The sequence below is a fragment of the Mauremys mutica genome, chromosome 5, assembly GCF_020497125.1.
Source record: "Mauremys mutica isolate MM-2020 ecotype Southern chromosome 5, ASM2049712v1, whole genome shotgun sequence".
Lineage (NCBI taxonomy): Eukaryota > Metazoa > Chordata > Testudines > Geoemydidae > Mauremys > Mauremys mutica.
Genome location: NC_059076.1, coordinates 59,207,124 through 59,223,566, shown reverse-complemented (window position 1 = coordinate 59,223,566; position 16,443 = coordinate 59,207,124). Strand labels below are relative to the sequence as shown.

General features: G+C 41.6%; 1 protein-coding gene across 3 annotated transcripts in view; it reads left to right on the top strand.

Annotated features, from left to right (window-relative positions):
- Positions 1 to 16,443, top strand: part of SLC10A7 (solute carrier family 10 member 7) — a 194,301-nt gene that overhangs the window by 161,809 nt on the left and 16,049 nt on the right. For 2 of the 3 annotated variants that reach the window (XM_045019556.1, XR_006579922.1), the window contains 2 exons: positions 1,052 to 1,103; positions 2,205 to 2,278. In XM_045019556.1, the coding sequence (XP_044875491.1) occupies positions 1,052 to 1,103; positions 2,205 to 2,278 (126 nt within the window). Of the gene's footprint in view, positions 1 to 1,051; positions 1,104 to 2,204; positions 2,279 to 5,235; positions 5,319 to 5,886; positions 6,144 to 16,443 lie in introns of those variants that run through there. The other variant, XM_045019557.1, reaches the window with a different exon arrangement.

Below are 16,443 nucleotides of genomic sequence, written 5' to 3'. Positions count from 1 at the left end.
TGCACCAGATTTCTAGTAAATATAAAATGCGTCATCCTTCTTCTAAAAGTTCTCTGCAAATCCTAGTGTTATCTCTCAGGGGGTTGCTGCAGTCCCACGCTAAGGTGGATCTACTCAATCAGCCTGTGTGACCACACATATCATTCAGTTTCTTCAAATGTCACATAGCCAGCCTGATTCCCACACACATGCTGTAATGTCTGAGAAGGCCACTTGTCAGTTACCTTTCCGTAATGCCCCATTTCTTACATAGCATTTGGGTGGGATGTGGTCTCAGAGTCCATGCTTAGCACGTAGACATTAAGTAAGGTAGCTGAGAGGATGGTCCCCCTCAAGACTCTCAAAAATGTCCACACCTGTAAAGTTCTGCTATGCTCAACAACTGCTGAGAGTTTCAGGCCGTGCGCGCTGCTAGGAACTGGCTTTTTTCCAATAGGAATGCAAACATATATATATATATATATATAGGAGTCTCATAACTCCTGTTAACAATTATGGAAAATACAAGCATTTCATCAAGAGGACAATATACATCAGAGTGTATGCATGTTTGTGTCTGAAGTATTCACACTTACACATGATTTTTGCAATCTGTTAAGCAGAGATATATCTGGCACCTAACGTATGTCAGAAGGTTGCACTATGTCATCTCTCCTATAAAGCAGTACTCTGGAAATGGATGCATGGCATTCACCAGTCAACTTCTCTGTCAATGAGACATAATGTCAATAAGTACCTTATTCAGAGGCAGTGCTTCTGCAAGTGCTGCCATAACCATAGTAATCGCACTTGCTATAGAAATGCTTCCTCAGACATGGTGATGTCCATTGCTCCTTCCAAAATAATTGTCCTTTCTGCAAGTCTTTACAAGCCCACGCATTTGGCTGGATCAAATTTCTCTGAGTGGTTTTGGCCCATCCCTAAGCATTAGATGTGTATCTTTTCATCCTTTATGCAGGTGTAAAAGGTATGTACATGGCATACTGTACAGTGGTTTATGTGAAATTTATTTTTACCATATAAACTTAAATTTAACTTGTTTCTCTTTCAGTATTTTTTGTTCAGCTGAGCTTCATGCTTTTAACTTTCCTCTTTTCTACAAGGTAAGTGGATTAGACTGTTTTGAGCAGACGTACAGTATAGAGTGTGTGTATTTATTTATGCATACATTTAGGGGCATGCTTCCAAAACAGGGATGACTTCATTCTAATACTTGATGCTTTTGCTGCATCTCCCCCATTAGCATTGCAGAAGCAACACAGCTAAGAGAGAAAGAGCTGGATTCTATTCCTTCTTGTACATTTTCTACCGAATGGTTAATCAAGTTCCAATCAGTTACTCCTGTTGAAGGCAATGGATTTGCCCAGGTGTCACAGATGCGAGTTAGAGCACCCACAGTCCTGCTCTAAGTTCTGCTGCCTGAAGCAGTCCCTAAGGCACTATTCTGCTGATTGGGAATTGCTAGAGTGCAGCATACTCAGGCTATGCCCCCTGCCTATCCAGGGGGAGGGTGCACGTGGCATAGAGCCAGCTCTGCTAGTTTTATGCCACTAGGGTATTCCCGGGTGAGAGGAGAATCCTAAATGATCCTTTAGGGCATCTTTAAGTGCCTTTTGTAATGTTGGCCCTTTCCTGGACCAAGGATCTGGCCCAGTTGTAGAACCCCACAATGCCATTTTTACAGGACCTTGAGTAGGATGCCACTTAAACTGTATAATAAATACATATCTGGAGTTTCAGGAAAAGCTATTTCCCCTTTGGATTGAACATATGACCTCTACTGGGCAATCGTATGCCTCTGTTGGTCACTTTTCCAACCTTCCTGCCTTAATTTTATCCTATAAACCTCAAGCCCAGCTTCTCTCTGAATAGAAAGAAATGTATCTATATCTTTACTGTCTGTTGGTCAGTTTTTACCAAGGGGAGTTGGCCACTAATGTGATACAGAATGTATGTAGAAGTAACCTTGGGTGGATTTAGGTTGTGGGAATTTATCCATTAGAAAGTTTGCCACAAGTGAGAAAAAAATCTGTTTAAATTAAAAAAAAACCCACTGCTGTGCATCTTTGGGTAGAATTATTTCTGTCAGTAGAGCTGATCAAAGTGTTATGAACATGCGTATGGGTACTTAAAGTGGCACATTTGATCAAAGATGTTTTAAGCAGATTTTTGCTAAAAGAGATTATTAAAACTTTCTTTTCTAGGAATAACTCTGGTTTCACACCAGCAGACACAGTGGCTATCATTTTTTGTTCCACACATAAATCCCTCACCCTGGGTAAGTCATTATAAGAGATCAAGTTTAGCTTTTCAGTGCAATCACAATAATTCGCTTTGTTGGAAAATGTTGTTAAATCAAAGTAGCAGTTGTTTCAGTGTGACAAGTATGTGAATGGCACAGTACTAATATTGATATATTAATGGTAATGTTTTTGCACAGGGTAAATAAATGTTTATTAAAAAGGAGACAGCACAGTTTTCTCAACTGGGAGTTCAGTAGTTGTACTGCAGTGCCATTAATCTGCTCTTATTTTAGAGGGAGCTACTTCATTTTCTACTTGTGATGTTCCGATACCCTAATCCAATATTGATAAAGTTTGAGGTTCATTACTCATAATGTTCTGAGTTATTCCTACACCGTCACCCCAGAAGGATATTATTGCTCAAAACTGCTTAGCATTTGTCGTGCACAAAGCATTTAACATATTCCGAAATAGATCACTAAGGACAGTTCTGTTTTCTGCGTAGTTTTAGCAGCTTAATTGTATTTATCTGAAGTCTGCAGCGTCTTTGGACTGTGTGTTTTATTTATTACAATTCATTAGTCAAAAAAATTATTGAAGTATTTGTCATTTTAAATTACTTAGTGATAACAAGCATGGTCTGATAGAAACTTACAAAATAAAATTAAAATAGTTATGTTTAGAGTGGCATGATAGTTCTCCATTCCTATTCCTGCTCTCTTCTGCTGGTCAGTCAGTGGCACTATTGGTAGCTGTATGTTTTCTCATTTCTTTCCAAAACTGGAAAATGTTTGTTTGATAAAGTACAGTATATATAATTGAGTATCAACCTTTTCAGGCCTGTAACTATCAAAGACAAAACTTTAGTTATTAAATGGAGTTGGATATATTGAAAGGAATGGTAACCACAATCTTTACCACTGAGTAGCATTTCTACAGTTACATTTTTATATACAGAAAGTATTTATTTTGATTTATTTTAGACTGCCTGGATACTTTGAATTAATTGTTAATAAAATCAGTTTGCATTGCTCTGAGTACAATTTCAGACAAGCTGTAGCACGTATGACTCCTCTTTCATATAAGTATAGCACGGTACAACATATGTGATTAGACCAAGTTACCTGCACACCTAGAGTACAACTATGATCTAACAGAACAAAGGGCATTGATTTCAACTACCTAAGAATGTGCAATTATTTTATAATTTTTATTGAAAATATGATTTTGTGTGTAGACTGCACACACTTATAAAACTTCTGTGCAAATAAAATCACTACAGTGAGTAATTAAACATGAGAAGCCTCCAGGGGATTGCTTTCACCCAGAAAAAATGAGGGATCTGTGTTCCTCTGTCACTAGTTGTTCTCATGCTAAACCCTCCAGGATAGCCCTGCCTGAATCACACACTGCATTTGCAGAAGTCAGTGCTCCTTCTCTACATCCTTTTCCTCACTAGCTTGTGACTCAATCCCCTCTTTCTATATTTTTATTTTCTTCCTGAAGCTACCTGGTTCCTAGCTCCTAGCAGCTGCTGAATTAAAAGTAACTGCTCTCCCTGAGACATCTAAGTTAGTCAGGTTTTGCATGCATTTTGTAGTGCTCTGTGCATGTGCAACAGATGTGGGAAAACAGCAGCCAGCTAAAAGTTCAGGACTCTTTGGAACCTGTTTTCTCCAGCACTCATATAATTCCTCTCTACTAATACATGTAGCTAGTATAGGCAAATAGGTGTGCAAGTTGATAGGTGGTGGGGGTGGTTGGCCAGAATAGTGCAGCTCCTCCTCTTGGGTGTAAACTTTGCCACAGTTTATGTTAGCCTTTGTCAGCTTCGGGTAGATTTCTTCACTGGGGTTACCCTTGAAGAACACTTGGAAGTTCCAGCTGGTGCCTCTTGCTGAAGTTGGCCTCCCCAGTGGGCAGATAACTGGGAGCACTCTCATGCTCTGGGCGTTTGCACTAGCTTACGGTTTAAAGCTCTGAATAGCCTAGCACCCAGCTACCTAAGAGATTGCATCTGACCCCCTGTTAGTCTCTGCTGTTAAGATCAGTTACGTTGCTCTTGCTGATGGTTCCTGGAGTTTTGTTGTAAGAGACCAGAACCAAGGCATTCTGAATGGAGCGCCCCCCTTTGTGGAAAATGGTCCTTTTAGCAGTTCACCAGAGCCCATGGTTAGCAGGTCTGAGGGCAGTGTCTGTGCATGTGTGTAAGCATGCCTGTTGTCCATCAGTTGCCAATTACTGCTTATCCATTGCCTCTGACTGAGTATGCATTTTTGTTTCTGTTAATTATTGCCCAGGTGTCCAGATATCATATCAAAGGGAGCTGCATAAAAAATGCATAGATATGTAAATAAATAAGTGGATGGTGCTTATCAGAAAGATCTGGATTAACAAAGATTTAGTGTTATGAAAATTGCCCCCAAAGCTAGTTGCATAAATAGGAATCTTTAACCCATGCAATTAACATTTATTGTAAAGTTATCCCAAGTTCCTCTCCCGGTCTCCGGCAGTATTGCAGGGGTAATGTGTGTATAACAATAAACTGTTCTTGAATGACAGTTCAGTGTACCAGATCCTTGTTTACTTATATCAGAAACCCAAGCTTGCTCCCAATGAAATCAAGGAGAGTTTTGCTTTTGACTTTAGTGGGAGCATAATAGGTAGAAGATACTCATGCTATGTTGTTGTTCCATCACATTTTACAAGGAATATTTACTGTAAATCATGCAACAAAAACTGCATTCACGTGAGTACTTCTGTCTCCAACACCACAGTGTCTGAGAGCAGCACTGAAATTCAGGATCTTGTTTTAAGCCCATTCTGGGCGGTTGTTTTCATTTACCTTCAAGACATGGCCATTAAGCAACTGGTAACATATAAGTGACCTCCTACAACAGTAGCTTTATTTTGAGGCTTGAAATTTGGTTTTTCTCATCTTGACATGTGAAGCTCTGATAGGTGCTTCTTGTCCATTCCCTGGGGATTTTAGAGTGGAACCAACAGAAGAGGAGGAAGGAGAGGACAGCATTAAAGCTTGAGAAGTGGTAATAGGAGAAACACCAGAAGACTTCTGTAAGATATTTCTCCTGCACCATATTAAGAAACCAACTAATTCTCATGCAGTGCATGCTCAACTGCCACTTACAATGCTGAATTCATGAAAAATTGCTCACTCTACACTGAGACAAGTGCTGTCCCCATAAGCCGGGGTTTATTTTATATACTGAACAGCTGACACACCTATTTTTCCTCAAAGATCAGGGTGCAGGGCATAAGGATGAATTACATTGACTAGATCCCTTATATTTTTCATTCAGTATCATAAACTGATTAATATTTCTTAATATAAATGGTCCTTTCAGTGGTTTCTAAATAGTATATATCATGTTGGCACACAAAACCATATTTATTTCTATTTCATTTAACTAGTGAATTAGGGATATAAACTTACAAATAGTGAAGATAAATGTGGTATCCTCACATATTCCACGACACTTTGTTCTTTCTCTTCTTCTCCCCATATATACACAGTACATGTGAGTACACACATGCAGACATTTGATTCATGGCTTTTATTAGTGCATTTGCCAATGATTGATTAGTACTTAGTATTAGTACTTCTTCTATTGATTGATTGCAGATGAAGTGACTATTTGACCTTTAATTATGAGTCTTGCTATTGAAAATGACATTGAGCTATGGCTTCACATAATCCATCTGGAAAGCCCGACATGATGCCATTCCCTGGAGTTCGTTCAGCAAGAAAGAGGAGGCCTGAAGGAAGTACAGAGCGATCAGTATGGTTCATCTAAAACAATACTGCAGGCTTTGTTGCCTGCACTTGTACATAGTCTCTGGCTAGTGTAGGAAATTATTGTATCTTTTATAGATAGGGAATTACTAGCTACAGGTCACCACTTGAAAAATTAAAATGCAGACTCGCCAGTAATTCAGTTTTTAATTTAATCCTTCATAATAGTTGAATAACTACAACCCCTATGTATTTTATCCAGCAGAAAATGAAGAGCTGCTACCTACTCTGGCTTTCAGAGGTGCAAAACATCAGCATAGCAGATATGATTGACAAAGGATTGTTAAAAAACCCCTTATGGAATTATGATTTTGTTTTCGATGCTGCGTACATTTTCTCATTTAGATGGCAATAATGCAATGGCCTTTTAGATCCTTAAATAAACCCAATTAAATTTTTCAGTTTATATAAATATTCTGAGGAAGAAGCAGTATATTTATTTATTTTGGTCAACTTTACTTGAAAATGTTTGTGGCTTAATTTCATTTGAAGGTTTTTTGTTTTTGTTTTTTAATAAAAATGGATACACTGTTTTATTGCTTCAGTGAAGAGTGGACAATCTATGTTTAGACCATTTAAAAACAAGGTAGCGTGCTGCTGCATTTGCCTATTTTATGACAATGAGAATCTAGCTGCTTTAAATATAAAAAGGTAAAAAAAGATTGGATTCACATTACAGATTACAGGCTGTAATAAAATAAGGCTTCTTTTAATTACTGCATAAGAGAAAAGAAACACAGTGAAACCAGAAATCTTGCCAAATTTCAGCCCAGAGTTAATTTGTATAGTCAACCATTGCAGACCCAGTAAATATGGAGTTGAACCTGCAGGAATAATGAGCACTTCTTGCATGGTGCTGAATGCTCTCTGTTCCCAGTGTCTTGAAGTTTGCGCTCTGTGGCCCTGATTCAGCAAGGTGTAATAAGGCATGTGCCTAATTTTAAGCATATGAGTGATTCCATTGACTTTTCGCATAGAGTTCCCAAAGGGTAATGCTGTGCAATTGCTGATGTTCTCTGAAGGCCTTCATGTGTGAGGTTATGGAGGATCCATCATGTAACCCCTTTTGTTCAATATTTATATGAAGACTAAGAGGCAACATTTTTGGCTGCATTATCATCCACTTGCTGCTATTTAGTTTTATATCTCCTTTTCATCTAACCTGATTGAGAAAGGGATCTAGGTGAAAGTGACCTGCCTGCATAAGCGAGAGATTATTCTTGTTGGTAGGGGATGACATTTGAAGGAACAGATGGCGGGAGGCTGTATCTGGACCAAGGTGTACTCCCAACTTCCACCAAAATTTTTAAAATCATAGGGGTCCCATTGAATCCATTTTTGCTTTTGAATTCCTAGAAAGATATGAAGTCTCACAAGGGCTATTACTATAGCCCTCTCATTCCCCACTCTGTCCTCCTTACTGTACCTGCATAAGAAATCTCCTGGCCTTCTAATGGGTATTGTGAGAGCAAACTACTATGAAGAGCCGGTACCAAGGATAAAGTGCCTGCTGTTAGTGTAGGTTCTTCAAGTTCAAATCTGTGTTCCTGAAGTCAGTTTTAAAGTTTGTTTTTTGAAGTTCTTTTGCGTCTCTCCCCTTGCAGGGTGGTTGGGAGGGCTTTCTGCCTTCCCAGTAAGTGGCACTTGTTTCAGAAGATTAGGCCTGGAGAGGCTAACGGTGCATGAGTTAGAAAGAAGAGCCTATTACAAGAGGACAATACTAGGACCCCAGTTCATGTACAGAAGTTCCCAGTACCTGTAAACAGTTCTGTTATTGTCATTTAAAGTCATTGAAATTATTCCCAAGCTACATTGCGGTAGCTGAAAGCAGAACCAAGAAGCCAAAGAAAGTTACTCCCTTTTTGATGCTCCTTTCATAGACTCTTCTCCCTTTCCATGGCTGGCTGACCAACAAGCCCGTTAGAAATAGTTTCAAGTTTTTAGGAAAAGACTAAGGAAGGAAAGAGCTATCTAGTCTAACTAGAAGCCATGTAGGCCTCCTTGCATGGCTGTCAGTTCTCTAGGACTGGCTACATACTTGCTTCACCCTCCCACCCTTGCTCGTTTGTGCCCCTACCAAACATGTGCTTGAGGTACAATATTATTTATCAAGTCATCGTTATGGCCTAACCAGTCACCTCCTTCCTTTCTTGCTAAACTCTGAGAGGAGGCTGAACTTGATGGTCGGGACTTGCCAATGTTTTAAAGATGTCACTCCACTGGGGACATGGACAAAAACCAAATCCATTTTCAAGGCTTCTGGGATGTGGATAGCTTAAATGTTTTCCTCCTACATAAGCCTCTGCGCCCTCTCTCCCCCACTCCCCAAACAGAGCTGGCAGTTTGCAGGCGTGTACAGCATTCCTACTCACCCAGAAGGGGTAATTCCCAAGGGATGGCAGGTAGTTTAGCCACAACACCATGCATTAGGCTTTTTGCTGGCATGTGGTGAACATTTAGCACATTCATCATCACACCCATCGGCTGCGTCCATTTATTTAGCAGTTCAAACCTCCCTACGCACTCACCCCAGTCCGCTGAAGTTGTGGACTTCACAACTTTTTCCTTCTGCCAGATTTCCATCACCAGGGCTTTGCGCCAAGGGGCTTTGCCATCGTATGCTGACCTAGACCCCCCAGTGACTCTGGCCCCATGTTCTTGTATAGTTGTATATTTTAAAGTATTATTATTGGGATGAGGTGAAGTGCCCTCTGGCTTGCCAGGTTAGTGTCTGGGAATTTCAGATTGACCCTCAAAGTGAGCATTTACCATACATTTCAGTGTGACAGTTAGAATCAATAGGCAAGTAAACATATGGGGTCCAGGCACAAATCAGAGCAGACTCAGCCCTGCTCTCATGTGCCAGTTAGTGACAGCCTCTGGGAGTAGCAGTGCTCTGGCAACACCTAGTCTCCCATCGTGTCCACATGCTGGCTAGCTAAGTCAGCTTTCTGGCCTCTTTGCATCACCAGAGCAGCACAAAGGGGCTACAGTGAGGGCGTATATTCAGGAAGATAATCTGCTAGTAGATCGACCTCAAAGAAAGAAATTTCAGAGTTTAAATGAGTCTTAGTGGCGCTTGGACACAGCACGTGCTTTTCTATTGTGTTTGGCATGAGATTCATGATATCTTATGCCTCCTCTGTTTCTGTTTACTGAATTTTCATCTCTCTTATGATTCTAAAAGGGTAACTTTATAGGAAATGTGGGGCTCTCCCTTCTTATGTGCCCTGAAACATATGCTTTTTGATTAGCCTTTGAATGTGGGCAAGAAATCCAGCACTGGGGCTTGTTTCCCAGTGCTTCCTATTCATCTGTACACTCTGCCAGTAGTAGGTTTTTTATTAATATTTAGAAAGTTTGCCTCCAGCAGTACTAAAATGTGCATCAGAGAACAACAGTTGTTTACTGTGTTTGAACTGAAGAATCTTACCCAGGAGATCTCATTCACTTGAAGTTTACATCTCTCAATCTCGACTTGCAAAAAGAGATCGATGAATAACAATTGTCATTTCAGAGTTGCACCTCTCCAATTATTTATTTGGTTGTGTGTCTTGCCAGATGTACTCTTAATTGGATCAGACACTAAAACCAGATTGCAGGTTTTTAATGACAGCAAGCTCATACCGCTTTATAATAATAAAAAAACGCTACAAACACCCAGCTGTAAAATGATTATGACACAAGAGCCTTCCCAACTCTCTCTCTCCACCAAAATGGTTAAAGTTAATTTATCTACTTTAAGAAACTACCTTATACTCAGCAGTTAGTTGACATGTTACCCTTGGGGAGATCCAAGTTTGGACATGACTCAAGATCCCTTTATCCCAAGTGGGCAGAGGCTACAAATGTCACCTATAGTAAAGAGTATTGAAGATGTCGTTGAGTCTCTGTGGGAGTATCACATCTACATGTGCTGCTCTCAATGCACTGTCTGGTAGCCAGTCTCAGCTGCTGGCTTCAGACACTTCTGGAACTGTGGGTGCAAGGATTTAAAAAAAAAACACTTTGAAAAAGTAGTGGCCCTGTTACAAGGGGAGTTGCTGGGAGCTTGGAAAGGGATAACTTCAGAACTGCAAGTTGCACAACTCCCACCACCATCCTAATTCTCTGCATTTTAGTGTGGAAAATAGACATAGGACATTATTTCTCTCTCCTGTGGATAAGAACATAAGAATGGCTCAGTATCCTGTCTGCCAATGCCAGGTGCCCCAGAGGCAGTGAACCTAACAGGTAATGATCAAGTGATCACTCTCCTGCCATCCATCTCCACCCTCTGACAAACTGAGGCTAGGGACACCATTCCTTACTCATCCTGGCTAATAGCCATTAATGGACTTAACCTCCATGAGTTTATCTAGTTCTCTTTTAAACCCTGTTATAGTCCTAGATAGATGAATAGAGGACTGTTGGCTCCAAAGTCCCTGCCCAAGTGATGGGGAAAGTAAATCTTATTATCCTTTGTTCTCCAAAAAAAAAGCTGAAAAGTTGTGGCCAGTGTTTTCAGATTCTTATATCTGGCATTTCCATGGCCTAAAAACAGTAAAAGGAAGGAGGGAGAGGAGAAGATGTTTAGTTTATGCATCCGTGTTTTCGCTTGCCTTGATGCCTAAGGAGGGAATCACTGTGGGTTTAATTTCTTGCATGCACTCAAATACAATAGGAATAATGTATATAAGTATTTCCATAATGTCTATTTTAATATATTAAATGAAATTCGCTTAGCCAAAACTTTGAAGCCTTCACAGATCCTGGCATCTGCTGTGCTGGAGAGAATAATTGTGTTCAAGGGAACAGCAAATTAATAAAACTTTCCATCTGTAGGATATTGTCTGTCTCTCTGTGCATTCTTCCATTTATCACCATAATATCTGAGGCACTGACATGGCTCTGTTCCATAAAAGTATACTAGAAATATAGACCAAAAAAAGGTGTTTCTGCAGTCACTGAGTACACAAATCTCACTAGCTTTCATGTTAGTAATGAAGTACAAGACAAACCTCTGAGTGTGCACTGAATGTATTGTCTGTGTGAACTATGACTTGATATACAGGCAGTAAAACGTCTCTGAAGTAGACCACGATCAGCTACACCATTGCCATGCATGTGCCTAGGTCCCATTGTAGAGATAAGCTAGCGTTTAAAATAAGATTTATGGTGGTTTGAATAATTCTTGAATGACCTGTTAATTAATTACTACTACAACATTGTCAGATGAGCTAAGGTGTTCCTGAGTCTAAAGGCAACAGTCTTCAGATGTTGGTGTTTAATGTTTCATTGTTAGCATTTGGTGAGATTGCTCAGGTCATTCATTAAACATCACTTCCAATCTGAAAACACCCGTCGAAAAACCATAAATAGATCAAACAGCACATTCTCTCTTTCCCCCTTTTACATTCTTATTTACTTAAATCTTTGATGGTCGAAGATGTACTGATTCTTGGTAGCTACATTTTACATTGCAGAGTCTAATTTCTGTGGTAATATGAACAAGGTGAACCAGTGACCTGAACAACTAAAAACTAAAATTAGTAAAAGCATGCCTAGGGCACTAGCTTTTCTCCATCTTTTCCTTTAGTGTTAGTGACAAAAGAAATATCTGTCTCATTCTTCATTAATCTTCCTCCTCTTCCTTCACCTTTTATATGTATCACAGACCCATTGAATCTCTTGCAGCCAGTATGAATCTCACACAGACAGGACTGAATTTCAAAAAGTGATTCTCCTGCATTCCCAGCTAACTTTGGGGCCAATGTAATATGTTAACAGGGTACTTAGCGATTCATCTGTATCCCAGTAGTGCTGTGCTCCCAAGGGCAGTAACAGGCACCCAGTCTCAGGCTAGAGCCACGTGAGCTCTATTTTAAATGCTCTAGTGTCATTGGCCTAGATTCACAAAGGTTCTTAGGCACCGAAGTCCCAGCTTTAAGCTCCATTGCTAGTCACAAAACTTCTGCTGAATCCTGGGTGCCTAAACACACTCAGCACCTACGTTTTTGCAGTAAAAAGTTCTCTCTGCTCTTTTGTTTCTGCCTCTGGCCTCCACTCTGGGCACATATCTCCCACCTAAATCCCAGAGCAATTCACAAACCAAGGAGGACAAAGATTCTCCTGCGTAACTCGTGTGGGGCCTGATCTGGCTCTGCGCACACCTATCAGGCCAGGCCCCTCAAGCAGGTTCACACCAGACAGCGAGGGTCATGGGAGAGGAGGGAGGGAGAGAGAGAGGACTTCCCTCACAAATTTTAGCCCAGTGGTTAGGGTATTCACCTGGGATGTGGAGGACCCCCCGTTCAAATTCCCCCTCCAACTGATGAGGAGAAGGGATTTCAACAGGAAAACCACCTAGTATGTTGGCTTTTGTGACTGTCTCCCCATTTAGGCACTAACTCAGGCTTCGTGGACCAGAGTGTTGTTCCTGTGATTTTCCAGGCACATAAAAGTTAGGTGCTTCACTGCTCAGTGTCATGACTCCTGAGTATCTTTGTGAATCTAGGCCATTGTCCTTTCTTCAATGCACAGCATGAAAGTAAAGTGTTTTTGTTCATTTGGATAAATGCAGGCCTGCCAAAACTTCCATCTGAAGGACTGTCCCCCATTTGTGACTTTCTCATGTTGTCCCACCAAGCTCCTTTAATCTCTCACCATTTCGTTGTGCAACTTCCTCCTTAGGCATTTTTATCTTTTGCTGCTGCCTCAGTTTGTCCTTCTTCCTCCCCATGTTGAAACTGAATTGAGATCTGAAAATGTATTGAGTTCCTCACCTCTTAAAATACTTTAAGCAAGGGATTATTTCAGCATAATTTAGATGCTATCGAGAAGGCAGTGGCAAAATAACCCCAGCTGCACCTGGACTCTTCCCAGTCAGACTTCAGCCGTAGATATGGCATCAAAAAAGTGCTAATTGCACAGATGAAGGCTCTTATGCCCGTAGGCAGAGGAAAAATATCCACGTTAATACTTGTAGGTTGGTCAGCCACCTTTGATACATTCAACCGTAAAGTGCTGTTGGTCAGACTACAAACCTGGACATTGTTGATGGAACATAAGAACGGCCATACTGGATCAGACCAAAGGTCCATCTAGCCCAGTATCCTGTCTTCTGACACTGGCCAGTGCCAGGTGCCCAGAGGGAATGAACAGAACAGGTAATCATCAAGTGATCCATCCCCTGTCGCCTATTCCCAGCTTCTAGCAAGCAGAGGCTAGGGACACCATCCCTTCCCATCCTGGCTAATAGCCATTGATGGACCTATCCTCCATTAATTTATCTGGTTCTTTTTTGAACCCTGTTATAGTCTTGGCCTTCACAACATCCTCTGGCAAAGAGTTCCATAGGTTGGCTGTGCCTTGTGTGAAGAAATGCTTCCTTTTGTTTGTTTTAAACCTGCTGCCTATTAATTTCATTTGGTGACCCCTAGTTCTTGTGTTATGAGGAGTAAATAACACTTTTTCTTATTTACTTTCTTTTACACCAGTCATGATTTTATAGACCTCTAGCATATCCCCCTCTTAGTCGTCTCTTTTGCAAGCTGAAAAGTCCCAATTTTATTAATCTCTCATATGGCAGATGCTCCCTACCCCTAGTCATTTTTGTTGCCCTTTTCTGAACCTTTTCCAATTCCAATATATCCTGTTTGAGTTGGGGTGACTGCATCTGCACACAATATTCAAGATGTGGGCATACCATGGATTTATATAGATATTTATATGATATTTTCTGGCTACATTTTAGTCACTGGTATTTTTAGTACAAGTGATGGACAGGTCACAGGCAGTAAACAAAAATTCACAGCCTGTGACCTGTCCATGACTTTTACTATATACCCCTAACTAAAACTTAGGCAGCAGACCGCAGGCGCTCTGTCGGGGGCGGTCAGGCACACAGCGGGTGCTGGAGGAGGTGGCCTGGGACCCCTGCTGGTGCTGAGGGGGGAGGGTTGGCGGGGCTGGCAGGGGCTCCCTTCCTGGCTCCGCATGTCCCTGCAGCTCCTAGGCAGTGGAGGGGCCAGAAGGCTTCATGCCCTGCTCCTGCCACAAGCGCTGGCTGCACAGCTCCCATTGGCCGGGAACCGCAGCCAACGAGAACTGCGGGGTCGGGGCCTGTGGGCATGGGCAGCACGCAGCGCGGAGCCTCCTAGCCCCTCCTTCGCCTAGGAGCTGCAGTGGAGCCATGCCAGTGGGAGCCAGGGAGCCTCCCACCCTGAAGTAAGTGCCTCCCTGCACACCCCAAGCCCCTGCCCCTAGCCTGAGCCCCCTCCCACTCACTCAAACTGATGCTGCTTCTGGCCCAGGGGATGCCCAGCTCAGGCATCCCCTAAGCCAGCACCAGCTGCTGCAGAAGTCACAGAGGTCACAGAAAGTTATGACTCCGTGACAGACTCGCAGCCTTACTTTCTATCCCTTACTATCTACCCCTTTCTTAACGATTCCCAACATTCTGTTTGCTTTTTGACTGCCGCTGCACACTGAGTGGATGTTTTCAGAGTGCTATCCACAATGACTCCAGGATGTTTCTTGAGTAGTAACAGCCAGTTTAGACCCCATCATTTTATACGTATAGTTGGGATTATGTTTTCCAATGTGCATTACTTTGCATTTATGAACATTGAATTTAATCTGCCATTTTGTTGCACAGTCACCCAGTTTTGAGAGATCCTTTTGTAGCTCTTTGCAGTTCTTACATCATGCACAAGTGGGCAGAGAGCTGAATGTAGTTTTCAATGGTCAGCAAATAAAGAATGAGTCACACCCAGTATAGGCATTATGTTAGATAGGACTCTCACGTATCACGATCATCTTACAAAGACAATGAGTAAGGTCAAAACACACAACAACCTGCTTGGAAAACTGGCCAGAACGAAATGGGCGCCAACACCCAAACATTATGCACTTCAGCTTTGGCACTCTGTTACTCAGCAGCGGAGTACTGCGCTCCAGTGTGGGCTTGCTCATCTCACACAAGGATGATCAATGTACAACTTAATTCCACCCAGCATATTATTTCAGGCACACTTAAATCTACTCTACCATGGTTACCAGTTCTCTGCAATATTGCTCCACCCAGTGTTCGCAGAGATGAAAGAGTAGCAAAGCTCATGACAAAATTGCATGATATGCCACATCTACCATTAATTAGAGACTTCATTGATCCACCACATGGTTGTCTGCCCTCACGGCACCCATTGTGGCTAAGTTTACCGGGTGAGAGATTTGTGGTAGAGGATGCGTGGTGAACTTCATGGTCTGCAGAGAAAGTGACATAATTATCTTGTCTCTGACTCAACGTCAACCCAGGTTTGATTTACCATGAAGGCAATAGAGCCTTCTCAACCAATTTCATTCATGGAATTTGTGCTGCAGCAGAATTTCAGTGGTTTAAGAGACAGTCCACTATGTCAGTGTGAGCAGGCACAAACCATGACACACATTCTTGAGGAATGCAAAATGACTTAACTTCCTGGAGGTCTTCATGCCCTGAACATTGTTGATAAGAATGGTGTGGCTTGGCTTGAACGCATTGCATATGCCAAATAATAAATAAATCAAAGCGGTGTGCAGTTTCAGGGTTTTAAAAAACAGTGGCCAGAAACCCCTTCTTCAATCTACAGCTAACCAGAAGTTGTGTTCCTTCCTTGAGGACACAGACCTAGCTATATTAATATGTCCTGTGTCACCTCAAAGCTAAACTATTAGTGTGTTCTGTCTAGGATAAACATGAAAGTTCCATCTGGTACAACATGCAACATCTCCCCTGAACAAGACAGACTGATCACACTACATCACCAGTACACTGTGCTCAACAACAGCTCCCCATCCAAGTCCTTGTCTGCTTTAACAGCTTTGTTCTCGACTTCTAAATCCTAAATAGGTTAGAACCTACTCATATCCATGACTACCTTTCTGCACCCCTCTGAGAATACTGCCATAGCAGGGAAGATGTGGCTGGCAAAACCATTAGGGGAATTCTCAGAGGTTGTTTGGCAGTGTGTTCTTAGTGGCGGGATCTTATGAAACTCCCTGCTACGGGCAATCGAACTGAGCTGGTGTCTTACCTGTCTCAGATCCAAATGCAAGACTCACCTCTCTGAACAGGTATTTCCTTCATAAAGAAGGCTGCTAAATGTCCTGGCATCCCTCCTTTTGTAATCAACTTCCAAAGTGATCCTGCAGAAAGACAATATACCTTGGAAAGGGGCAGAGAAGCTGCTATTATTCGTAACTCTGTAATGTCTTATTTCTTGTATATGACGCTTCGATACCGTGGTAATTGACTCACTAGAAATGTATTGACAAGTAGAATAGAATATTACAAATCCACAGACCAAGGACTGTATTCTAATGATTGTCATTGCTTTGGTGATATTTACTTTTTCCTCTGATCTT